General features: G+C 41.4%; 1 protein-coding gene across 3 annotated transcripts; it reads left to right on the top strand.

Annotated features, from left to right (window-relative positions):
• The first annotated feature begins 146 nt into the window (after window positions 1–146).
• fam193b (family with sequence similarity 193 member B) lies at window positions 147–20,844 on the top strand. Of its 3 annotated transcripts, none has more exons than XM_066716562.1 (10): window positions 147–549; window positions 6,955–7,254; window positions 8,146–8,329; window positions 8,680–8,898; window positions 9,340–9,745; window positions 10,913–11,102; window positions 12,172–12,405; window positions 16,227–17,313; window positions 18,165–18,240; window positions 18,536–20,844. In XM_066716562.1, exons 1-10 carry the CDS (start codon window positions 400–402, stop codon window positions 18,630–18,632), a joined length of 2,943 nt encoding a protein of 980 aa, XP_066572659.1. In that variant the 5' UTR covers window positions 147–399; the 3' UTR covers window positions 18,633–20,844. The 3 variants fall into 3 exon arrangements, with proteins under 3 accessions (XP_066572659.1, XP_066572658.1, XP_066572657.1); XM_066716561.1 differs by having other exon boundaries at window positions 151–549; window positions 8,647–8,898; window positions 18,168–18,240; XM_066716560.1 differs by having other exon boundaries at window positions 153–549; window positions 8,647–8,898.
• Window positions 20,845–21,483: the final 639 nt, after the last annotated feature.

Here is a 21,483-nt window from a genome sequence, read left to right as displayed (position 1 = left end):
GGGTTTGTATTTTTGTAGTGGTAGTATATATATACAAGTCTTTAATTTAACTACACACACAAGTGATGGATTATACTACTACTACCCATACTCGATTATCGTCATCAACATCAGTTACAAAATAACTACCAACTTCAGGACGTCCTTACACTGGCTCTTGCCACCCTCACTAAAAATGGCGGCTCCGCGCTTCCCTGCCCTGAAGTCGGAGTGAAGTCGTTTTGCCAGCACTAGGTTGACCTCTGAACTCCGGGGTTTGCCAGCACTCCGCCATATTGGCTGTTGTCTTGCCCGGAGAAGGTAGGCAAGGCTGGTGGTGCTGGAAGAATCGAAAGTGTGGATTTTTCACCGGAGAAACTGGTACAAACTGGGCCAGAGGGTCTCACGGAAACTTGTAGTATGGCGAGGAAGAAAAGTAAGCAGCAAGGAGCCGGGAATAAGGAGCTGGGGAGCGGACAGCAGAGCCAGGCGAAGAGCCCCGTCTCTCCCGGCGATGCAGCTGGCGGTGGCGGAGATGCAGGACTGGACAGGCTGGCCAAGGCAAATCAGGTGAAAAAAAAGCACTTTCTGCAGGTTTTTAAAACCGCACTCCTTCTGAAATGCATCTGTATCTGTCTGCCGGTAAGAGGATGCGGTGTGTTGAGAATGCGAGACGAACCCGACTTGAATTTAGGATGGGGCGGATCAGAAATAAATAAATAAATAAAACCTAGACAGAGGCAGAATATATATATATAATGCAAAGAAATATATACATGTACCCCCCAAAATACACGTTACTCGCAGGACAATGCAATGCAATGCAGTGCAGTGGAGGTAATTATGTTGAGTAGCCGTGGATTAGTTTATTTATCTTTGCATGATCGTTTGACGAGCTAATTTCTCTCTCTCTCCCTCTCTTTGCATGGAAGTGCATTTCATTTCTTGGGGATACAGCACATCGCGCTTTTAATCAGATTCAGCATCGTGGATTAAAAAGCACAGCAGTGGCGTTAGTTTGCTGATGTGCGGATCCCGGTGGGTTTTGCGTGCAGGGCTGGATGTTGGTGCATGGTTATCACAGGCCGGGCAAGGTGATACCGGAGAGTTGATCGCGATGTATTACATTTGCAGCGTTTAGTTCAGAGATGTCTCCTTCAAGGACTGAAGTCGCCAGTTTAAGTTACTGCACATCAATGAGAGAAATACTGTCTGAAACTGGACGCATGTGCGTGAAAATCCCCGTGTGTCTATTGCTGTTAACACATCACATATATCCCTGTATGGAAATGTGCTCCACATTTCCCACAGCTCTACTAATAACACAAATATAACAACATCAACCATAACAGTAATAAAGTCCCTCTGGTCCTGGCAGTCATGGATTGTTAACGTTGCACAGTCGGTGTGCGTGCAATTACATTTTAAGTTGCATGTGCTGAAGTGCATCAATCTTTTTATCTGTCTCAGCCAGATAATACTTGATTGGCAGGGTTTCTATCCAGACAATTATCAGTTGAATCTGTAATTGCTGATGTTGCATCTCGTTTCCTTCATTAGTAATTACATATGCAAAAGATGATAGGACAATATACATTGAGATTTAACAGACGTGCATTTTCGAAAAGAATGCACAAACAATATGAATAACAATTAAGAGAAACACCCACAAGTGAAAGTGGGAATACACTTTTGAACACTTGTTTTCTTATTAGAGCAGTGGTTTGTGGTAAGCTAATTGCATCAAGCAGGACACTCCATTATTTGAGTGTCTGTCAATTTCATTAAGCATATTCATTTGCACCCCTATGATTATGTAGAGAAATACATGTCAAATGGTTAATGTGTGTATTGGCAAAGACTTTCAGGTATCAGCAGCTTTTTTCATTCAGGAATCTAACACCGATGGACTAATATAATTGTTTCAAAAAAATAAAAAAATACTGCACCTGGGGCAAATTGAGTAAGCCGTTTAGTAGGCCTACTTAGGGTGTTATTATTTTAAATATTTGAACCTCACGGTATTAAATAGTAAATCCCAGCTTTTAAGAATATCAACATAATGAAAAAATATTTCATATTTCATATTTTTTTTCTTGCAAAACGAACAAAGGTTTATAATGAAACTGCTTCATTTGTTGATACGATTGCCTTCCACATTAAATACAGATTTGTTTTTCTAAATTATCAGTGGAATCCTTCATGAGGTCTGACAGATTTTTCCTGTAGGAAATACAGACCAGGAACCTATTAAGGCATGTATAGGCATAGGCTATGAGTTGTACTTTCCCAAGTGAAAAAGGCAACAGTTTGCGCTTCAATTCCAAAACAGTAAGAAGTCAGCACAGCTTTACTGCCATTGTATACAGGTGTCTTTGTGATAGGTAGATCTAGTCTATGCTGTTATAGTTCACAGAAAACATTCCTATTACACGAAAAATGCCTTGTTTGTACAGATGACCTTGCCACTGTAATTCCCATAAAGTGTAAAGAGGTATCTTCTGTGGCCAGTCTAACCTGTTTTGTGCAATATTATCTGGTGTCACAACACTGGTTAGGATATGGGTAAAATTGACAGATGTTAAGTACATCATGTTAGAGATGTAAAAGATGGATTGGGCGGGTATAGGTCTCCCTGTGAGTTAATGCGACTGCCATATTTTCTGTTTGAAATGAACCACGGCTTCTTGCTTCTGATAATGCATTTGGTAATACATGTGCGACATTAAGATCATAACATTTTATAGCATAACTATATTGCACATTAATTCTCTATTGACATTGTCATGTGGAAATGCCATAATATTAATGGCTGACATAATTTCAGTGCTTAAAATGGGTATAGAACCCCCCCTCACACACACACACACACACACAAACTTTTAAAATTTGATCCATTACATCCGGTCAAGATGAATAGTTTGACATTTGATGAAGTTTGATGCATCTCGGAGAACACAATTTTGCTCGTATCAAGTTTCCTACTTGGGGCCATCTGTCAAAAGTTGGACAGTTTGACACATTTCCATTCTCATTTTATCCAACAAGGAAAATCATAACAAAGCTTACTCTCATTAAACTGCAGTATTTTACATTTCATTACACAGCTGAGAGTAGGGACTGAAGCTCCTCAACGCACAGTTTTAGCTGCATTGTGTTTGTCATAGGGGCAAACGTATGTGACAACAGTAGACATGCTTGGGTGTTTGGGATTGATTTTGATGAGTTAAGTTCCTGACTCCTTCATCCAAGGCAACAACGTATTCAAAAACACTATAGTAGTTATATACTTACAGTTAGCTGTAAAAGTAAGATTTTTCAGCAGTTGCACACTGTAGAGTTGAAACATACTGAATGCAATTCTGGGCATACAGTAAAACAAAATACTCTAATACTGAAGAGAGCAGAATATGTTTTTGTAATTATTCACAGTGTAAGATGAATAAGTTTGCAGGATTGTTATGGTCAACTGAATCACAACCAAACGGGTGAGGAGTTTCACACTTTGTAAAATCCGAAGAAGTAGTTTGGACTTTTATATTATTCGCACCAGTACCCATGTCCCCCTCAAGTGGATGGCTTCCTTAAACTTATTTTCTTTCTGTTATAATTACAGAGTGGCAGCTGTAGCTCAGAGTAAGGTTGAAGAGGATAAGGTGTTTCCGTGTTTGTTTCTACAGCTGTCTTGCAACTTGGTGGCTGTGTGGTAGGAAGGCTCATCCTTCAGGGAAACATTTTTTTTTTAAATACATCAGCCAGTAGACTGGACTGTCATGTTCCAGCTGCCCAGGAACGACCTAGTCCTTCAGCCCACAGACTCCACCAGTTGGCTGGCACACAGCCTTAGCCAATCCCCCCCTCTTGTTCAGACTTGTAATGCCTGTATAATCAGCAACTGGCTCTGAGCCCAAGAATCCTGCAAAGAACACCCCCCCAAAAAAACTTGCTGCTTTTGACTTTTTTTCATTGTGAAAAGCTGAGAGTCAATTGGAACAGCTGCAGACGTAGCTGCAGACTCCAGCCTGGATTTGCATTACAGTGGGAACCACTGTCAGATTCTCTCCTCCCAATCCGGCATGCTTGTTTGTTACCCTTTTAGATCTGTTTTTGTTTTTCAAATCAAACATCAATTGCTGGTTTACTTTTTAGTCACCACAAGCTTTCTGCTTCAAGATGAGTGTTTAATGTTATGCAGAATCTCTTGTCCTGATGCTTGTTTGTGTGGTACAGTAAGCTTTACAGTTGATCTTGTGAATATATATATATATATATATATATATATATATATATATATATATATATATATATGCTCTTCCTTGTAAATTCACTAACAGAGAATCATCTCTATTAATTATTTTTATTATTTTTACTTTGTATAGATTATCATTTTCAGTCAGGCCATTTTTTTCTGAAGCTTGCTGTGAAGAAAGTAAAAGTTAAAAGGGAAATTGTACAAATATAAAAAATAACAGGTTCAAAAGGAGCAACTGTCTGCTTGCCTTTTGTAGCACAGATATTCCTTTTTCAGTTATGAAATAACAATTTATGAAAAGGGGGATTATTTGTAGACATAACAGAGTAAATTGAATTAATATGTTAATAGCTGCGATTATATCTTATTGTCTTCCAAAATGCTGGGATATCTCAGTTTTAACTAATTTCAGAATAACACGTGTGTTCTTGTTGGAGTTTCAAGTCGATCAAGTCTAAATTACTGTTATAGTGGAGCTGCTGGTGTCATTTGGGTTGATACAGAAGCACAAAATATTTTCATTGTTGTTGCTGACGATCCAGAGGTATATGTAGGCAATCATATTTTGCTTCTTTGCAAGTAAACAATTGTTCCTACATCTCCATTGTTGTTAATCTTTTAATAATACTGACATCTAAATAAAAAAGACGTTTGTGAAAAATTCTCATAAAGCTCTCTGATATTTAATTAGACTTTTTTGTTTTTTTTGTTTGATATCTTGTCTTCTAATGAAAACAAATAATTCAGACACACATTATATGCTAATCCGAGAACTGCTTTGAATATAATCTCTTCATTCTTCCTTGTTAATTTGCAATTGAAACTGTGATTAATTGTACCTGTACTATTGATTAAGTAAGACATAACCACTGCAGGATCGACCACAATGTTACTTAGTCAATAAGTTTTACAATTGCTCCGAATGTAACTAAAAACAATGTCTAGCTGATATACCCTTAGTTGACATGCTTGTGAATGTCTCAAATCTTCAGAGCCCCATATCAAATGTTCTAGGGTGCAGTGGAAGTTAATCCATTGACATGTAGATTTTTAAATATAGAAGTTAAATATATGCAAAGGACAATGGGGGTGTCGGGTGGGGTAGTAGAAGCCTCCTGCTGAGGTGGGGGGGGGTTGGCATTTCAGAGGTGCGGATGAAACTTGCAGGTGAGCAAAGAGAGGGCTTGTTACATGATCTGTAATATCCGTGGAGTTGCTTAGCTTGACATCTCCTTTCGAGTTGTGGATTGGCTGAGGTGAGCGTTGGTGGGTTCACCGAGTTCTCGTGTCGTTGCTTCCCTGGCACAGTTTAAATGTTTCTCTACCTGTAGGTTACAGTAAGTCTTTGTCAGTAGAAGTTCTGTTCTTGTTAGTTCATGCACTAACCTCTTGATGAAAGATAATTGGATTGGATGCTCAGGTATGTAAGTTGTTATTATAATTTAATTCCCGGGATAAGTTTTGAGAAGTAGAACAAGGAAAATAGGTAGCTTTCTGTCTATCACCTAAATCTCGCAGTCTGGGGATCTGCGCAATATTCATTAACATTCTGAAATCTAAAAGGCAGGCGTTTTCAGACCTAACCTGATTGAAAAGTGTTTTTAGATGTTGCGGTGCAATTTTAGTATTCATATACATCTGTGGAAGAGATTCCTTGTGTACAGTTTTTACTTTTATACACATAGCAACTTTTGAGGTCTGGACTAGTCTGAGATCTGCCTTTGTGCCCAGTAAAGAGACCGAGCAACAACATTAATATACAGGCTAAAGCAGGCTAAATCCTGAAGTTTGATATGTGTATAATTGTAATTTTCTGTGTGACCATTAAAGTACGTTATTTAGAAGTGTTTGAAGACCAGTCACATTAATCTCTTTTTCAAACCTTCAAATAAACCCAAACACAATTCTTCCCCTCCAATCACAAGATTGTAAAAGTGCTTCGTTCTCCCATTTCAATTTGTATTATTTGGAGCAATGTGAAGATTTTGATTTTGCCATATTGATTTTCACCAGGGTTTCTCTTACATTTATATGGTCTTCAGACCACTTCTGAAGAACAAGAAATAGTGTGTACCACTTGAGAGGTGATTTCGGCGAGCTGTTGTGTTGAAGTATGTACTCGACCTGCTTCAGAAAAATCGCTTACTGGTGGTGTCTTCCCAGTCACATTCTAGGCATAAACAGTTATTGTTATCCACAATAAGGTGGCAAAGGCAGTTTAGAATTTATAGAAATAGAAACTGATAATGTCAATGCACCAGCTGTCTCTGGGCTTGATAAAATGGTTTCAAGTTTTAGAAGTTGTGAGAGAGAGAAAAGGAATACCAAGGCCTCAGTTTGAAAGTGGAAGAGGGCAGGCTTTCGTAAATGGTTTCTTCTGCCTTGGCTTCCACCTGAACTCTTTGATCTGGTACCTTCAACTTCCTGCTTCATAAGACTTTCAGCTGTTGCAAAAGATCAAAGGATTTTGCACAACTAAAAATAAGACATTCTGATGTTGTGTGATTTAAACACTCACATTTATACTTTGTTTCTGTGTGATACCTTTTTGTTCTGTCTGTGTGATCAGTTTTGGTACATTCTCTTTTAGCTGCTTTTTGCTGCTCAGTACCATGAGTGCCTAGGCATCAAGCGCTGTAACAGCTTCAGACTAATATTGTATTCCTCAGTGAGAGGCTGAGTGGCAGGGAAGGTTACTGACTGGTATCATTCTCGCTGCGCAGCCTCTGCCCATTGCCGCAGCTCAGTCCATGCACACCTGCTGTCTTCTGTGCCACCGCGAGTTCAAGGACTGGGGGGCGAACCCTGCCAACGGATTACCTATCCCTGGGGTGAAGCTGGGCGACGCCGTGCCAGCGCTCTCGCAGGCCCTGCTCAAGGAGGTGCCGGGCAGGAAGCTGGCAGACGCAGTGCCGTCACTTTCGCAGTCGCTGCTGGGTGAGGTGCCGCTGTGGATCTGTCAGAGCTGCAGGAAGAGTGTGGAGGACGAGGAGAGGAGGGCGGCGCAGGAACAGGCCCTGGCGGTGAGTGCCACCTGAGCTGCCAGGCGGTAGGAGACAGCCCTGTGCAGTGTTCCCCAATAAAATACAGTGGAGGGCCACTTCAGGAACTTATTTTTGGCAGGCCACATTTACAGTTCTCTGTGTAGTGTACATTTGATACAGAAGCAGTTATTCAGACCCTCTCCCTGGGTCTCTGATGGACACTGGGGCCGGAGGACATATCATGAGGAATATTGTCCTAGTTTGTTTTGTATCGTTATATATAGGACTTGCATTTATTTTCTTGCAAGTGGAATCATGATGTGTTCCTGTGGCATCAGTGGAATTGTTGCTACTTTTAAATGTACTATCAGCTAAATACGTAAACTAACTTTCTTTTCCTAGCATACATATGTTATGTTTAGGTTCATTTTATTAGTTTTTATAATGCCATTGAGTGTGCTATTAATGTAGTGAAAGATAAAGTAAATGGGTATTATTCTCAAAAGCTTTGTTTCTGCTTATAAACTAGTTTAGTAGAAACCGTTTCAAGTTTAAATGACTTCGTGGCAGGCATTACATGAAGATTTGTTTTTAATTTAAAAAGGGTTTTAATGGATTGACTTAATGATGATTACTAAAATTAACCTTAACGTTTTTTTTTCCCTTCTGCATGACTTATTATACTCTGGAATATATTTTATTAAATGTTACTATATTTTTAAATATTGTCATTATTTACAAGAAAAGCCTATTGACATTTTAACTGTAGAATCCAATGTGATCATGGTCAACTTCCAAACCTTTCCCTTGTTGTGACTGTTAACGTGCCCTGCATGGTCAAATCCCTGCCACTCTCTGGGCTGGTGTGAGAAACATCTGAGCAGCTTTGCGGTTCAGTGACCATGACCCTGTTGTGACCCCTTGCTGCAGGTGTCCCTGTCGCACTCCTCCTGTAAGGCGCAGAGCTGTGGGAACGGTTTCCCGGAGCAGAGCTCTGTGGAGTGGGACCCCAGCTCCTTCCTGTCGGCACACAAGCTCTCCGGACTGTGGAACTCGGCTCACACGAACGGGGGGGCGCACTGTAACCACGGCGGCGCCGCACACACGCAGCAAGGTCAGTGAGGGGCCTGCATGTGCATACAGCTGCTTCTCCACATCCCCAGTTTGTGCAGCAGGTTTACAGCTAACCAAGGTGTCCATTTTGTCTTGTGTTTTTAATTCTTGAGATTCCACGTGCTATTTAACATAATCAGTTTTGGCTCGGCAAGGGGAAGTGTTTGTGGTGCGCACAATAAGGAAATTTGTCCCACCTGCAGGTAACCGTGATAGCTGGTGATATTTGTATAATAAATTGCTTGGCTCGAGATGTGACTGGAAATCAAAGCAAGGCTTGGCAGCTGATACGGCAAACTCTTCTCATCCTCCCTATAGACGTCTCTAACTGGGGTGTCTGTGTTGCTCCAGGTGGCACAGGGGGACCAACCTGCCATGAAAAAAGGCCTTCTCACGAGGCTCCTGGCAAGTCTGCAAAGCCTGCTGGGACCAAGGTCTGCCCATACAGTCATCCAGCATCCCAGAACTCCAGTGGGGTGGCCCCGGGGTCCCTGCACTCTACCTCCTCTGATCTGTGCAAGACCACCCCCAAGCACTTCAAGACCATGTGCCGGAGACCTACCCCTCCAGGTGAGGATTGCTGCAGCCTCGAAACTTGTCAGTCCTCCCACTGGTCCTGTTCTGAAATGCTAGTGTGGGTAACTGGCCTAACGTAAAACTACAACAGCAGAATTGTAAAGGATTTGTTTGGACTCTTGCATTTAATTGGTTTTCCTTTCTTGTTAGCATGGTGAACGGTTCATTGAAATGTGTGATAATGCCCTGCTTATTCATTTTCACCAGCTGTTGCATTTTTTTTAGCAACTCAACCTGAGATACCTCATGCGGAAGACAAACTGGTTGCACATGCATCCTGGAGCACATCAAAGAGCTGAGTTAGGGTCATGCAGCTATTATGTAACTGTGAATGGCCTTTTGAGGTTGAGGATTGCAGATTTTGGTTCGGACAGTTCTACGTGACTTGTTGTAATGGAGTGTGTTTATCTAAGCTGTTTTCTTTCTCTCTCCCAGGTGAAGCCTTCCACTCCACTGAGCACCATCAACACTCAGACCTGGCAGTGCCACCCAACAGTCCCACTGGGCTCTCTTCCCAGCATTCCTCACTGCTCCCTCCCAAGCAGTCTCCCAGTCAACATGTGCATATGACCTCACCCAGCCCGGGGCTGGCGGCACACGCGCCATTCACTCCTTTGGTACAGAACCTTCATGTGCCAGTATCAAAGATGGCTGCCGGACCAGACAACCCTGCTTCCCTACACAAGCCCGGAACGTGCAAGAACTCCCACATTCCTACAGTGAACACGCAGCACACTAAACTGACAGCCTCCCCAACAGGGTGTACCCATCCCTGCAATGGACACAGTAATGGAACGGTCACCTCTCCCACCGTGGGACACTTACCTTCTGGTGCCTGCAGGTTAGTATAGGCGAGATGTCTTCTGAATTTGTATTCTTTGTATTCGGTATTGATGCATGTTATCAATAGTAACAAATCTGATCTTTGTTTATACAGATCCACTCTTGTTTATCCGCCAAATTCGCAATTCTGCCAAAAATCGCCAATAACTAATTAATTCGCATTATAAAATGACTCATTAATCCGCCAATTCGCAAACCGCCATCCGCCAAAGAGGTTTGAATCTCAGTACTTGTTTTTAGATAACTCCAAACTGAAGTGTTTACTATAAACCAAACAGGAACACAGAATCAAGATTACACACTCTCAAAATTGATAGAAATCAACACCCAGAAACCACACGCCAAGTAAAATAACCTTTGATTGAAAAGATGATAAACTCACACACACCTGCAAAACCCCATAGGCAGCGCCAACTACCTAATTAACACACTCCCCCCGGTTCTGAAAATATGCTGTTCACAAACGGCAATAGTAGCCCACTTGATTAAAATAACCCATTTTGTCTAATGTCCAACCCCATTAAGATTAGGTAGATAGAATTAAACGTAAAATGTAGTTTACATTTTACATTATTCGAGGGGGGACATGTCACAACTGCTAAAGAGAGAAGGGTCTGTTGGTCTTATTTGATCTGATCTGCAGAATATGCACATCAGCTGCAACAGGGAAGAAAACAGCCAATTTCATTCAAGGTCCCTTTCAGTCCTGCCCACACTCCCAAACTACAATCGTCCAGCTTTACTTACACTTTACTTACACAGTACAATGTATATATCCCTTTTGTTTCCTTCTGCTCACTTCTCAAACGGCACTCAACACAGCATTCTCTCTCTCCACTTCTCTCTCCTACGCCTTTATCTCTCCCCTTCTTAGCAAACTACCAGTTAAGTTAGTTAAAATAATGGGAACAATGTGACAGACATTACATGCATTTGTTAATCCACCACATTTTCAGAAAATGAAATGTAGCGGAAAAAAATAGTGTACCTGTATTTCACATCATTAACTACAGCATTGAAACGTAATTTCTAGGAAATCTAAAAAACTGAAATGCAAGGTAGCATTGCAGCCCACAAAAATGCAGTAGGAATTGAGAGCTTGTACCCTCTTGTTGTGCTGGAGTCCTGTTGCGCTTTGCCAAATGCTCTGTGTGTGTCTGTGCAGGGACCAGGCGTGTAAAGGACACAAACTGGCGAACGGGACGGTCTGCCACCCGCCCTGTGAGCTGGAGGAGGGGCTGGGGGAGGACGAAGACAGCAGCTCAGAGAGGAGCTCCTGCGCCTCCTCCTCTACCAACCAGAAGGACGGGAAGTACTGTGACTGCTGCTACTGCGAGTTCTTCGGCCACAACGCGGTACGCTAGGGAAACGCTCTGCCTCGCTTCTCCATTCAGGAGAGCCATCTGTGTGCAGACAAATGTGCTTCACTGAGCTAGAATCTAAAAGACAAACCGCTGACTCCGAATAATTGCATAGGCTTGGGACTGTTGTGACATCACGCACTTAAATGGAATATGCATTAATCTGGAGCAAGTTATTAAAATATAATACAAAGACAGTATAGTGTATGTGCACATGTTTATGCGTGTGTGACTCGTATAAATCATTAATCACCAGTGCAGAGCACAGCGACAGAAAGTATTCAATTATAAATCTGTAACCGTAAGCCATTTTGTTTACGGTACCGGAAGCACAACAATTGACAGACATCAGTAGGGAAAACAAAATAATGATTGCATGTAAAGCAAGCAACAACTCAATAAATCAACCTGGGATATAGTACAGAATAATGTAGGCTACTAATTAAAAGTATTTTGATATGCAATTATAAGGAGTTTACTGTACCCACCTGTAGTCACCATCTCCCAGTTTCATCTGCTCATCCTAAAGGAGAACTGCATCATGGTGGACAGTCTGCCTCCCACACGGCTCTCGACTTCTCAATCAGGCTTTACAAGGCATGATTATCAAGATTATAGTGCATTCTAGGTGCAGGTAATTTGTTCTTGGTGTAAGGTCTAATTAAGTTAAAGTACAGGACCTTTAGTTTGGCTAACTAATTTCCTCCAGATTGTCCCCTTCAATCAACATCTGCAAGGAGCCCTGCTGCTTTTGATGTAGTGATTGGTATTTGTTTATCCATTTTATTTAGTGTAAGGGACTTGGAGAAGCCTTTTCTTTCTTTTTTTAATTGGACAACATGAACCCTCTTTGATTTAAACAACACACTTTTAATATGTGGAGGTATCCAGTGTGAATGCAGTTTCTTGTTTTGGTGAGGAGGACAGTTTTGGAGGACAGCCTTTAATATAACAGTGGAAGCTGACTACAGGATATACTTATACGTTAATCTGGGGTTTAAACAAAAATGTGGGGGAGGGGTAGGACGTTTCTCAAGTTCCAATGTCCTCTTGGCATGCACAGCCCCCTGCTGCCCCCACGAGCCGGAACTATGCGGAGATCCGTGAGAAACTGCGGTCCCGCCTGACCCGGCGCAAAGAGGAGCTGCCCCAGCGGCAGGACTCGGACCCGGCCGTGCCCAGCGCCATCGACCACCGGGACGTGGACGAGCTACTGGACTTCATCAACAGCACCGAGCCCAAACCCGTCAACAGCGCCAAAGCTGCCAAGAGGGCCCGCCACAAACAGAAGAAGAAGGTAACGTTACAGAAACATATCGTATCACGGCCTGAGGATTTGTTTTTCTGTTTAATCCATTACAGTTCACAATTTCTTGCACCAGATCAAAGATTGCTCCCTGCATTCACTGATTCATTTATATTGAGCAGACAATCCTTGTTCCTTTTTTATTTGTAATCTATTTAAGGGTACTTGTTGTCAAAATGAACAAGGGCTACAATGATCAAATTTTCCATGCCAGGAACCATTCTAGTCATGATAAAAGTCGTGCATAACATCACATTACAAAATGCTGTATTCCCGGTATATTGGCAAATATTTGATTATCTCAAATGTCATGCTTAGTCGTTGACTTCTCTATCAATTTCCGTGTCACTGGAGGAATTATTCTCAATGTTGGTTATCTGGTTAAGCACATTGTGGGTAATCTTCCTTCCTTCCTTCATACAGAAATCCCTCAACTGAATCTGGGTAGTTTCCCTTGCGAGATTCACGAATTACTTTGGGACTTTATTTCATTTGGCTTCCCCAATACCAGTGGTTCTCAATCCTGGTCCTGGAGGAGCCCCTACATTGCTGGTTTTGGTTCCAACCGAGCTCTCAATTACTTAATTGGGCCTTAATTGAAGTAACAGTTGGCTAAGATTTGACTTTTTAACTTGTGTAATAAGAGTTGGTTCTTTAATAAGTTATTTATACAATTCAGTAGTTAACTTAAAACCTCTTCTGTTTAAAATCATTACAGATATCTGATTTAGGAAATTATTAGGTCAATTTACTTGTTGCTAATAATTCATAAGTAAAGTTATATGGGATTTTTCCAGTTGGATTCTATCATATATGCAACTTTTAACACTCAGAGAATGGTGGATGTCAAAAGCCAGCATATGCGCAATTTCAAGGTTTCAGGATGAGTCGTGACATAACTTCCTGGATACCGGAAAAACTAACCAACTCAACAAAATTGAAATGAAATACATAATAGTAAAAAAGACAAATCAATTCAGCTTTAAAATGATTTATGGTATAGTAATACTTCTGCATAAATCAAAATGGACATGATTGTTGTGGCTCAGATTTGTCTTTTTATTCATACTGTTTCCCCAAGACTCATATGAATCAGATTCATTATTGCCATGTCCCTGTCCATTTTACATACTGAAACATGATTCTTACCTCCTCTTTTATTGGTCTGTGAAAAGTGGAGTAAAGGTACTGGCGTGTGCAAAAGGTCCGGCGCTCCATACTCCAGTTACACATGGTTCCTGGAACACGGAGTCTATGTAATCTGTTTGTATTATTAACAAGATTTAGGCAACACTATATCCAACGCATCTAGTGCTAGATATTAGATTAAGAGCTTATTAAATGACAACAACAGCTCTCCCCAAAGATGATGCTTCTGAGATTTTTCATACATTTATAGCCAGTTTTTATATTTAAGTATTTCTGCTCCCCCTGCTCTCTCCGTCTGGCTACCAACGATTTAAACAATAATACTGATGTATATCCATGGATTTATATTCTTCATTCTATTTTTTTTTTTATCCCAGTTTCATGAAAAAAAAAAAGCTGTTTTGTGAAAGTGCATATGTCTGGGTGAATTACATGAAATTGTAATTTATTTTTCCATGTCTTCATTCCATGAAAAGGGACATTTTATATAATTTGGCTGGCAAAACAATTAATTAATCCATGGGGTGTTTCCATGCATGATGCTTGGCCAAAGGGGGAGAGCTTCAGTATAGCTTTATCCAACTGAGGATGGAAATTTCATCCTAGTGAAATGGAAAAACTCATACATGTATAACTACCAGTTCTTAATTGAGAGATCTGTAGATTCATAGAGACACACAACCCTGTGATTTTTCAATTGGTGTGTCCTCAAGTTAATACTCACTTAGTTCGTTCATACAACTGTCATTTATCTGTGTTTGGTATTTCCGTCCCATTAGAGGTACAGGCCGCCCAGTACGTGTGATTGACAATTGTTTTGTGTTACACTGATTTATTTGCTTATTCATTTATTTGATTTGGAAGTCAGCTTGTCCAGGCCTTTTCAGATTCCTCATACGGTGAAACCCCCCCTGAAAACTCATAACATATTCCAAGTTAAATATTTAAGACATTTGACGAACCCATAAACCTGCTACCTTTTACTATTTGCTTAAATCATCGAACAGGCATGTTTTCTATAAATTATTCAATTTTCTGAAGCCTGTTGGTTACAAGGGCAGATACTTGGATGTACCAGCTGAAAATATGTGTCAGCCCCTCCAGTCTGAGAACTGCCTTCTGTTTCATTACTGTGTAAAATGAGGCAATTCTTGGATGCATTGTCACATGGTGTTTGTTTTGTAGATGCGGAGAAATGAATTGCAATGACTACTTTTTTTGTTTTTTTAAGTCATCTTCCACAAAACTGTAGCAGCCCTATTTTGCTGAATAGCACAGACTGTCACCCCCAAGAATCATTGGCTTTCTTTTGGCCTTTATATCATCTGTCAGTGCAAGCTGTTTGTGCATCCGGACCTTTGTCACTGTTCGGTGGAAATATTTGGTCTGGTGCCTGAAAAAAGTGGAGGTTAAAATACATGCCAAATTCATTTTCTGTAGAAAATGAAGTGTCTTGGAAGGGGTGGCTGCAGCAAAAAGTATGGATGCTGATGGCAATATATTGCCACCTGGTAAGGTATATATCATTGGCTTATTGTTCCATACTTTAGACTGCCTTAAAAAGTTAATGCAAATTACTTAAATATAACATGAAATGTAAAAAGATTACAACATTATGCTGAGCATGAATTATAACTTACCCACAGTTCTCACAGCACTGTCTCACTTCTATGTACAATGCCCTTCGTTTCAATGACCTTACCCAAGGACTGAGGTTGCCTGGAGTGATAGCAGAGCTCAAATAGCTCAAGTAAATTGGATTCAAAAATGACATTTTTCCTGTTTTAATGTGTTTTTTCAGATGTCTGTCCTAAAAACAATAGCATAATTTCATATAACAATACAGGTACTATTCAAATATTATAAAATGTGACTGTGTGTCACATCATCTTTACAGAGAGCTTCGTTAGTTGCTGTCTCCAAAAATGTGTTTACAGTGTGCTATAAAATTGGTATTGTATTTTTTCACAAGGGATTGCTATCATGCTTCACTTGTTTTAAGATACGCATTTTTTTCCCTGCTGGAAAGCAGAGAATAATAGCTCTGTCATCAGTGTTTTTCACTAATCAGTGAAACATGCAACACTACATGTTATCTCCGGAAACTAATTCCTATCAAGGCGTAAGACCGTGAAACGCTAACACTCATTTGACTTGATTCCAATAATTAAAGTAGCTGCGGGGAAGACGAATCTGGTACTTCTGTAGTTTCTCTGCTGTGCTTCCGCTATCTACAAAGTTATGAAACCCTGAAAATGGTACACGTGTAATTGTTTTGATATCCGTTATTTTGTGAGTGTTAAATGTTGCTTATATGTTAGAATCAAACTGAGAACATTCCATGCATCTTACATATACATTCCAACATGCAAAGTCGCATAAAACCATAATTGTAGGAACCACGCTAGGAACCATTTAAGAGCACACAGAGAGTGAAAATATACAAAATCATACTGGGATTGCCATCGGCATGGTATAGATAGCCCTTTGTTCATTTTGACTCCAGGTTCCCTTGATGGTGAAAAGGAATATGGCATGCTTGCAATCCTATATTTGTGAATGGACGTGCTGTATACAGTGAAATCTACTCTTCTTACACGAAGCTATGCTGTTCAGTTGTATGAGTTTTTGTGACGGTGCTGTTCCTGTGTGTCTGTGCTCAGGAGAAGGAGAAGGCTCAGCAGGGCAGCAATGAGCCCCCGCGCTCCGACCCCCGGGCCTCCCCTCCTGGGCAGCAGGAGGAGGAGGATGAGGAGGAGGATGTGGCCGCAGGGGATGGGGAAGCGGGCCGGCTCCTGGAGTGGCCTCAGCTGGAGCTGGAGCGCGTGAACAGCTTCCTGACGAGCCGGCTAGAGGAGATCAAGAACACTATCAAGGACTCCATCCGCGCCTCCTTCAGCATGTATGACCTCAACCTGGACGTCAACGACTTCCCCAAGAAGGCCGCCACCCTGGAGGGCAATCACCTGCTGTCCCACCTCAACGGCTCCTCGGAGCTGCAGCAGATCGACCTGGACCTGTCCCCGCTCACCCTGGGGAGCCTCAAGAACCACCTGGTGAACGGCCGGGAGGACCTGGTGCCAGGAAGCTGCCCCGCGGCTCAGGACGTCCAGCGGCTCAACGCCACCCCCAGCCTGTCCAAGCTGATCCGTGTCCGCTCTCCAGAGAGGAGCCCTGCCTCCAACACCTCTCCCACCCTGCAGGGTCCGCCTGCAGCAGCAAAGATCAAGGAGGAGGGTCCTGATCTGAAAGTCACCCCAGGGGCCACCGGCAAGCAGAGGAAGGGAAAGAAGCCGCCGCAGCAGCAGCAGCCGCCACCACCGTTGCCACCACAGCAGCAGCAGCCTCAGCAACAGGCTAAAGTTAACAAGCCTGCGTCTGGAAGCGAGCCACCGAAAAACAAGGACACCCAGGGGAGGGCAGCAGGGGCGTGGAGCAGCTCCAAAGCAGGGTGCAAAAATCCGGCCCAGGCCCAGACAGTCGCCGAGCCCCACAAGGGCCAAGCGGCATTGGGGAAGAGGCTTGAAGAGGGGAAGGGGCCCAGGCAGGCTGTCAATGGCATCCCTGAGTCTGGTGGCTGCAGGCAGCCGGAGAAGAACGGAGCCGACATCCGGGACGGAAAGGGCGGCTGCAGGCTGGATCAGGAACCTGAGGCCAGAACCAACACCCTCCCTCCCACCGGCTCTGCTCAGCCCAAGGGAAAGAGCAAAAAGAACAAAAACAAGATGGACAAGTCCAGCAGCTCGATCGGTAAGGCAATCTCCTGCATCCTGTCCTGATCACCGGTGCATTCGGTCTAAGTCAATTCTGTATGATCTTAAATCTTGAAACTTGATCTTGAAAGTGAAAACATTAAATGTATGCAGTAGAACAATGTATGTGTTTGTTAAATTCATGTTTGTCATACAAGTCTCCTCTTGCATCCAAGTTAATTAGATTTACGTATTTTATTAATGAAATGTTTTTAACTTAAACAAACAACTTGATGCATACAGTCTAAATGTCAGTATTGATGTTTTTGAATTGTTCTGATGTCTTCCCATTCCCTTCCTTTGCAATTAAAATTTGCATTCCCTACTTCCATGAGCCTTAAAATTTGTTGTAGGGATTAATTAAAATCATGAAATTGCTATAAATCATTTACAATGTTATGGCAGAAAAAAAAACATTTCTTTAAGCATTTAGGGATCTTTTAGAGACTAATTTTACTAATACATTTACTTATATTAAACATGGATCTTCAATTGATTAGATATATCTTCCGATTTAATTTCTAAGTGTTTTAATGTATTAAAAAATAATACACTTAAAATAGGTACATTTTCATCCAGATATCTTTTAAATCGACTTGTAAGTTAGATGTTTACATTTATCTGTAAATATATTTTAATAATTTCTAGATCAAAACAAACTAAATTGAGAAGGACAGATCCTTAATGTCTTAAAATGAACCTTCTCTTCTCACCTAGTTCAGTGTAATGACGGCTGAAACACACTCTGATTTGGTGTAGATCGTTCTAACTGGATTAGTAGCACACAGGCTCCTCCCTCCCCTTCCCTGCCGTTGTCAGCTTAGTGTCGCTCTTTTCTTTTTTCAACAGATGACGTGTTTCTCCCCAAAGATCTGGATGGGACCGAGATGGATGAAATCGACCGGGAGGTTGAATACTTCAAGAGGTAACTTATTAATTCTTTGCAGGCTGTGGCAGAGATGCTTTATTCTTGGTTCAAGCTGGAACATGGTTTAAGGTTAGGGTTAGTCATTCTGATTCCTGGGAATGTTAATATCTGTCAACTGGAAGTTGGTTTATTCGTTGCTGTTACAGTATCTGAAAGAGTTAATTTTCAAGTCTTTCAAAACAAGTGAGTCTAGCAATCTTTGTAATTTTTCAGACAACAGGCGTTTCTTCACTTGCAGGCTGCGAGGTTATTCACGACACCATGCTTACATGACTCCTCTCTCCCTCTCCAGATTCTGCCTGGATTCTGCCAAACAGACACGACAGAAGGTGGCTGTGAACTGGTCCAACTTCAGCCTCAAAAAGGTCCCTTCCAACGCAGCTCAGTAGGGTGGGTGTCTCGGGGGAAGCGGGGGTTAAGCGGCACGGCCCAGCACTCGCCTGCCTCCCTTCCTCTCCTGCTGCCGCCACCTCCTCCTCCCGTTCCCCTGCCCTCCTCCCACTGACGACATCCCAACACGACAGCCTGAGTGAAGCCAGACCTGCCGTTGGCACTTACCGGACTGGGACACGAACTGCTCCGAGATGCTTCTTCCTCCTTCTCCTGCTCCTCCTCCTCAGAGCCAAGGAACCCATCTACTATGCTCTCCAGAGCTGCCTCAGCCTTTCTATGACTTGTTTTAATTATTATTATTTTTTTACATCACCCCTGAGGTCCCAAGGCTTCACCCATCTGCAGGACTCTCTGTTTCGCGACCATTGAGCCTCTCGCTCAGGACAGAGGTGGCTGGCAGCTGCGGCATCCCTCACCCCCATGTTTTAGGTTCTCTCTCTTGTTTTACCAAGAAAGCAATCCCTTTACTGTTAGATTTCAACGGTCTTTTTAATTTAAATTTTTACTAAGTGGCCCTCTGGTTTGGTTGTGACCACACGCCATCATGTGTTTAATGGACTGCCTGAATTTGGATCCAGTTATGAAATTATTTGTTTCTGTGTACATCTGTTTTTCCTTTCATTCTGGTTTGCATCAGGTTTTACACTTAAGACTCAATACCAAGAAGATTTATGGAACTATTTTGCTTTTAGGAGGGGAGAAGGGGGTTGATAAAGTATAGGTCACTGGGCAAACTCAAGGAAAAACTAAAACAGGCAGTAGTTTGACCTGGTTTGCAAAGGGTAAAGGAACTTTTGTGGACTAGAAATACAACCATAAACAAGCCCATCCAATCACTGTTACTTTGAAACTCCTCACTCATTGGTTAGTTTTCACCGTTCTGAAGTATTGAGAAGTGACTTTGCAAACCAGTGCCATCTGCTGGTTATTCTGATGCCCTATTTCCATTCTGTAAACAGTGCTTGATCGCTGTCACTCTTCATTCGCCGCTGCATTTTGGAATCCTGATGCTGTGCATTAGCTGGGGATTGTGAATTGAGTATACAGTGATTCACTCTGTTTTGCTGGAGATAATGCGAGACAAATTAGGACGTTGATGTTTCTAAGTGACTGGAAACCTTCCCACCAATCTGATCGACCGGCCAAGCTCTCTGTAAACCGCAGAGCAAACTGACTATCCATCCAAATCAACGAACACTGCTTACATTATGCAGTCTTTCCATGAGCTCCCACATCCCATGTTTTTAAAGTCATTTTGCAAAAGAACAAACCTGACATGAATTACAACACTAATATGAAATCAGTTGATTTAAAAATAAGTCTCTGTGTGGAGTATTTAAAAACATTTTTAATAATTTGTTAAAAGAAATTGATGTAACAAGAATGAAACTGGATTTCTCTACTCTCTGTTGCATGAAATTTTAGAACGACAATGTTTCCCCACGTTTCCTGTAGATTCATTTGTTTTTAACCTCATAGTTACAGTAAATGTTGTCAAGCCTAAACTTTGGTATGCTACTGAAGCTTAATACCTCCTCCACAGTCCATTCAAATCTATTTCTGTACTGTGATTGCTCACGGATTGCTGTTGCTGCCAGAACAATAACTAGAGCTCCATTCCCGACCGTGTACTTCAGTAAAGTGATGCAACCGTTTATACTGCATGGCAGCCTCAAAGAATTGTGTTGTATTATCTTTCAGCACTTAAAAGCAGCATAGCTTTTGCAGTTACGGTACGCAGTTACTTTCACTTTATGTTTTCCCTGTCCTTGTGTTGTGTGTCTGCTTACACAAAGCTACTTCAGTGAGGTTTTGTCACCTCGACAACAGTGCTACAACTTCAGCCTGGATTTCTAACTACTAGCGTGTTTTTCCAGTAACGGTACAATGTTCACCATATATCAGAGACCCACTCCCAGATGTCAAGTGGACCATGCGATCTTTTGGGCCCTATTCCATCTCCTTTCTCTTGTAGCTGGGCATCTCCTTCCAAAAAAAGGACGACATTGAAAAAGGGGGGTTTGGGTTATTTAAAAACAAAATGCTTTCTGAGTCTGACATGAATGAGATGTATTTTTTTTTATCTAATTTGAAATTGTTTTTTTGTTTTTCTTTGTTTTTTGTGTTTTCATATTTTACAAGATCTCTGGTGCTATCCAGGTTATATTAAACTACAAGACAATATCTTAAAAGTTTGGAATGTAGATTTATACTGTACCATTAAGAGCCAAGTGTAGGTTGGCTTCTCTGTTTTTTATTATTATTCACTTTTGATACTGTGAAAAATCTTTCGTTCTGAAAGATTAAAACAATACAGTTTTGACAAAAGAAAAAACAAAAGTTTGTGGCGTTTTCTTTTTCCCCCTTCATTGAAATGTTAGTGTTGAAGATGTTATATATCTATACATATATAGAGAGATAAATATATATTTATATTATATATTATACATTTCCAGGACAACAATGCATGGATTCTGGAGTGAAGAACTGCAAGGAACAATGTTTTACAATGCATCTTAGCCTGCACTTTCCTGTGCTAATTCATTTGACGATTCTCGGAGAGAACAAAATGAGTGTTAGTACTAAATACACCTCTGTGATTTATACATAATTATAAAAGGCGGAAATGACTTTATGTGCATAAATACACATAAATAAAGACATAAATACATGAGATGTTCAACCCCTTAAACATATCTGTGCAAAGGCCTATTTCGTGTATTGACCTGCATCTTAATTTCTTAATTTCATGACACTTTTTGCAATACATAAACATAACATTTTACAATGTAACCAATGACTCCAAAGTAGAAGAATTAATGGATATCCTCAAACTTCTTATAACAC

Source organism: Amia ocellicauda, chromosome 11 (genome assembly GCF_036373705.1).
Source record: "Amia ocellicauda isolate fAmiCal2 chromosome 11, fAmiCal2.hap1, whole genome shotgun sequence".
Taxonomy (NCBI): Eukaryota; Metazoa; Chordata; class Actinopteri; order Amiiformes; family Amiidae; genus Amia; species Amia ocellicauda.
The sequence above is the reverse complement of the archived record's forward strand: the minus strand, read 5'-3'. Positions and strand labels throughout refer to the sequence as shown.

Bases quoted from the DNA above. Each gene is read 5' to 3' on its own strand.
- fam193b (XM_066716560.1), top strand. From the start codon at position 400: ATGGCGAGGAAGAAAAGTAAGCAGCAAGGAGCCGGGAATAAGGAGCTG. The intron at 11,103-12,171 runs GTACGCTAGGGA...TGGCATGCACAG, and splicing joins AGTTCTTCGGCCACAACGCG to CCCCCTGCTGCCCCCACGAG. The intron at 18,241-18,535 runs GTAACTTATTAA...CTCCCTCTCCAG, and splicing joins GAGGTTGAATACTTCAAGAG to ATTCTGCCTGGATTCTGCCA.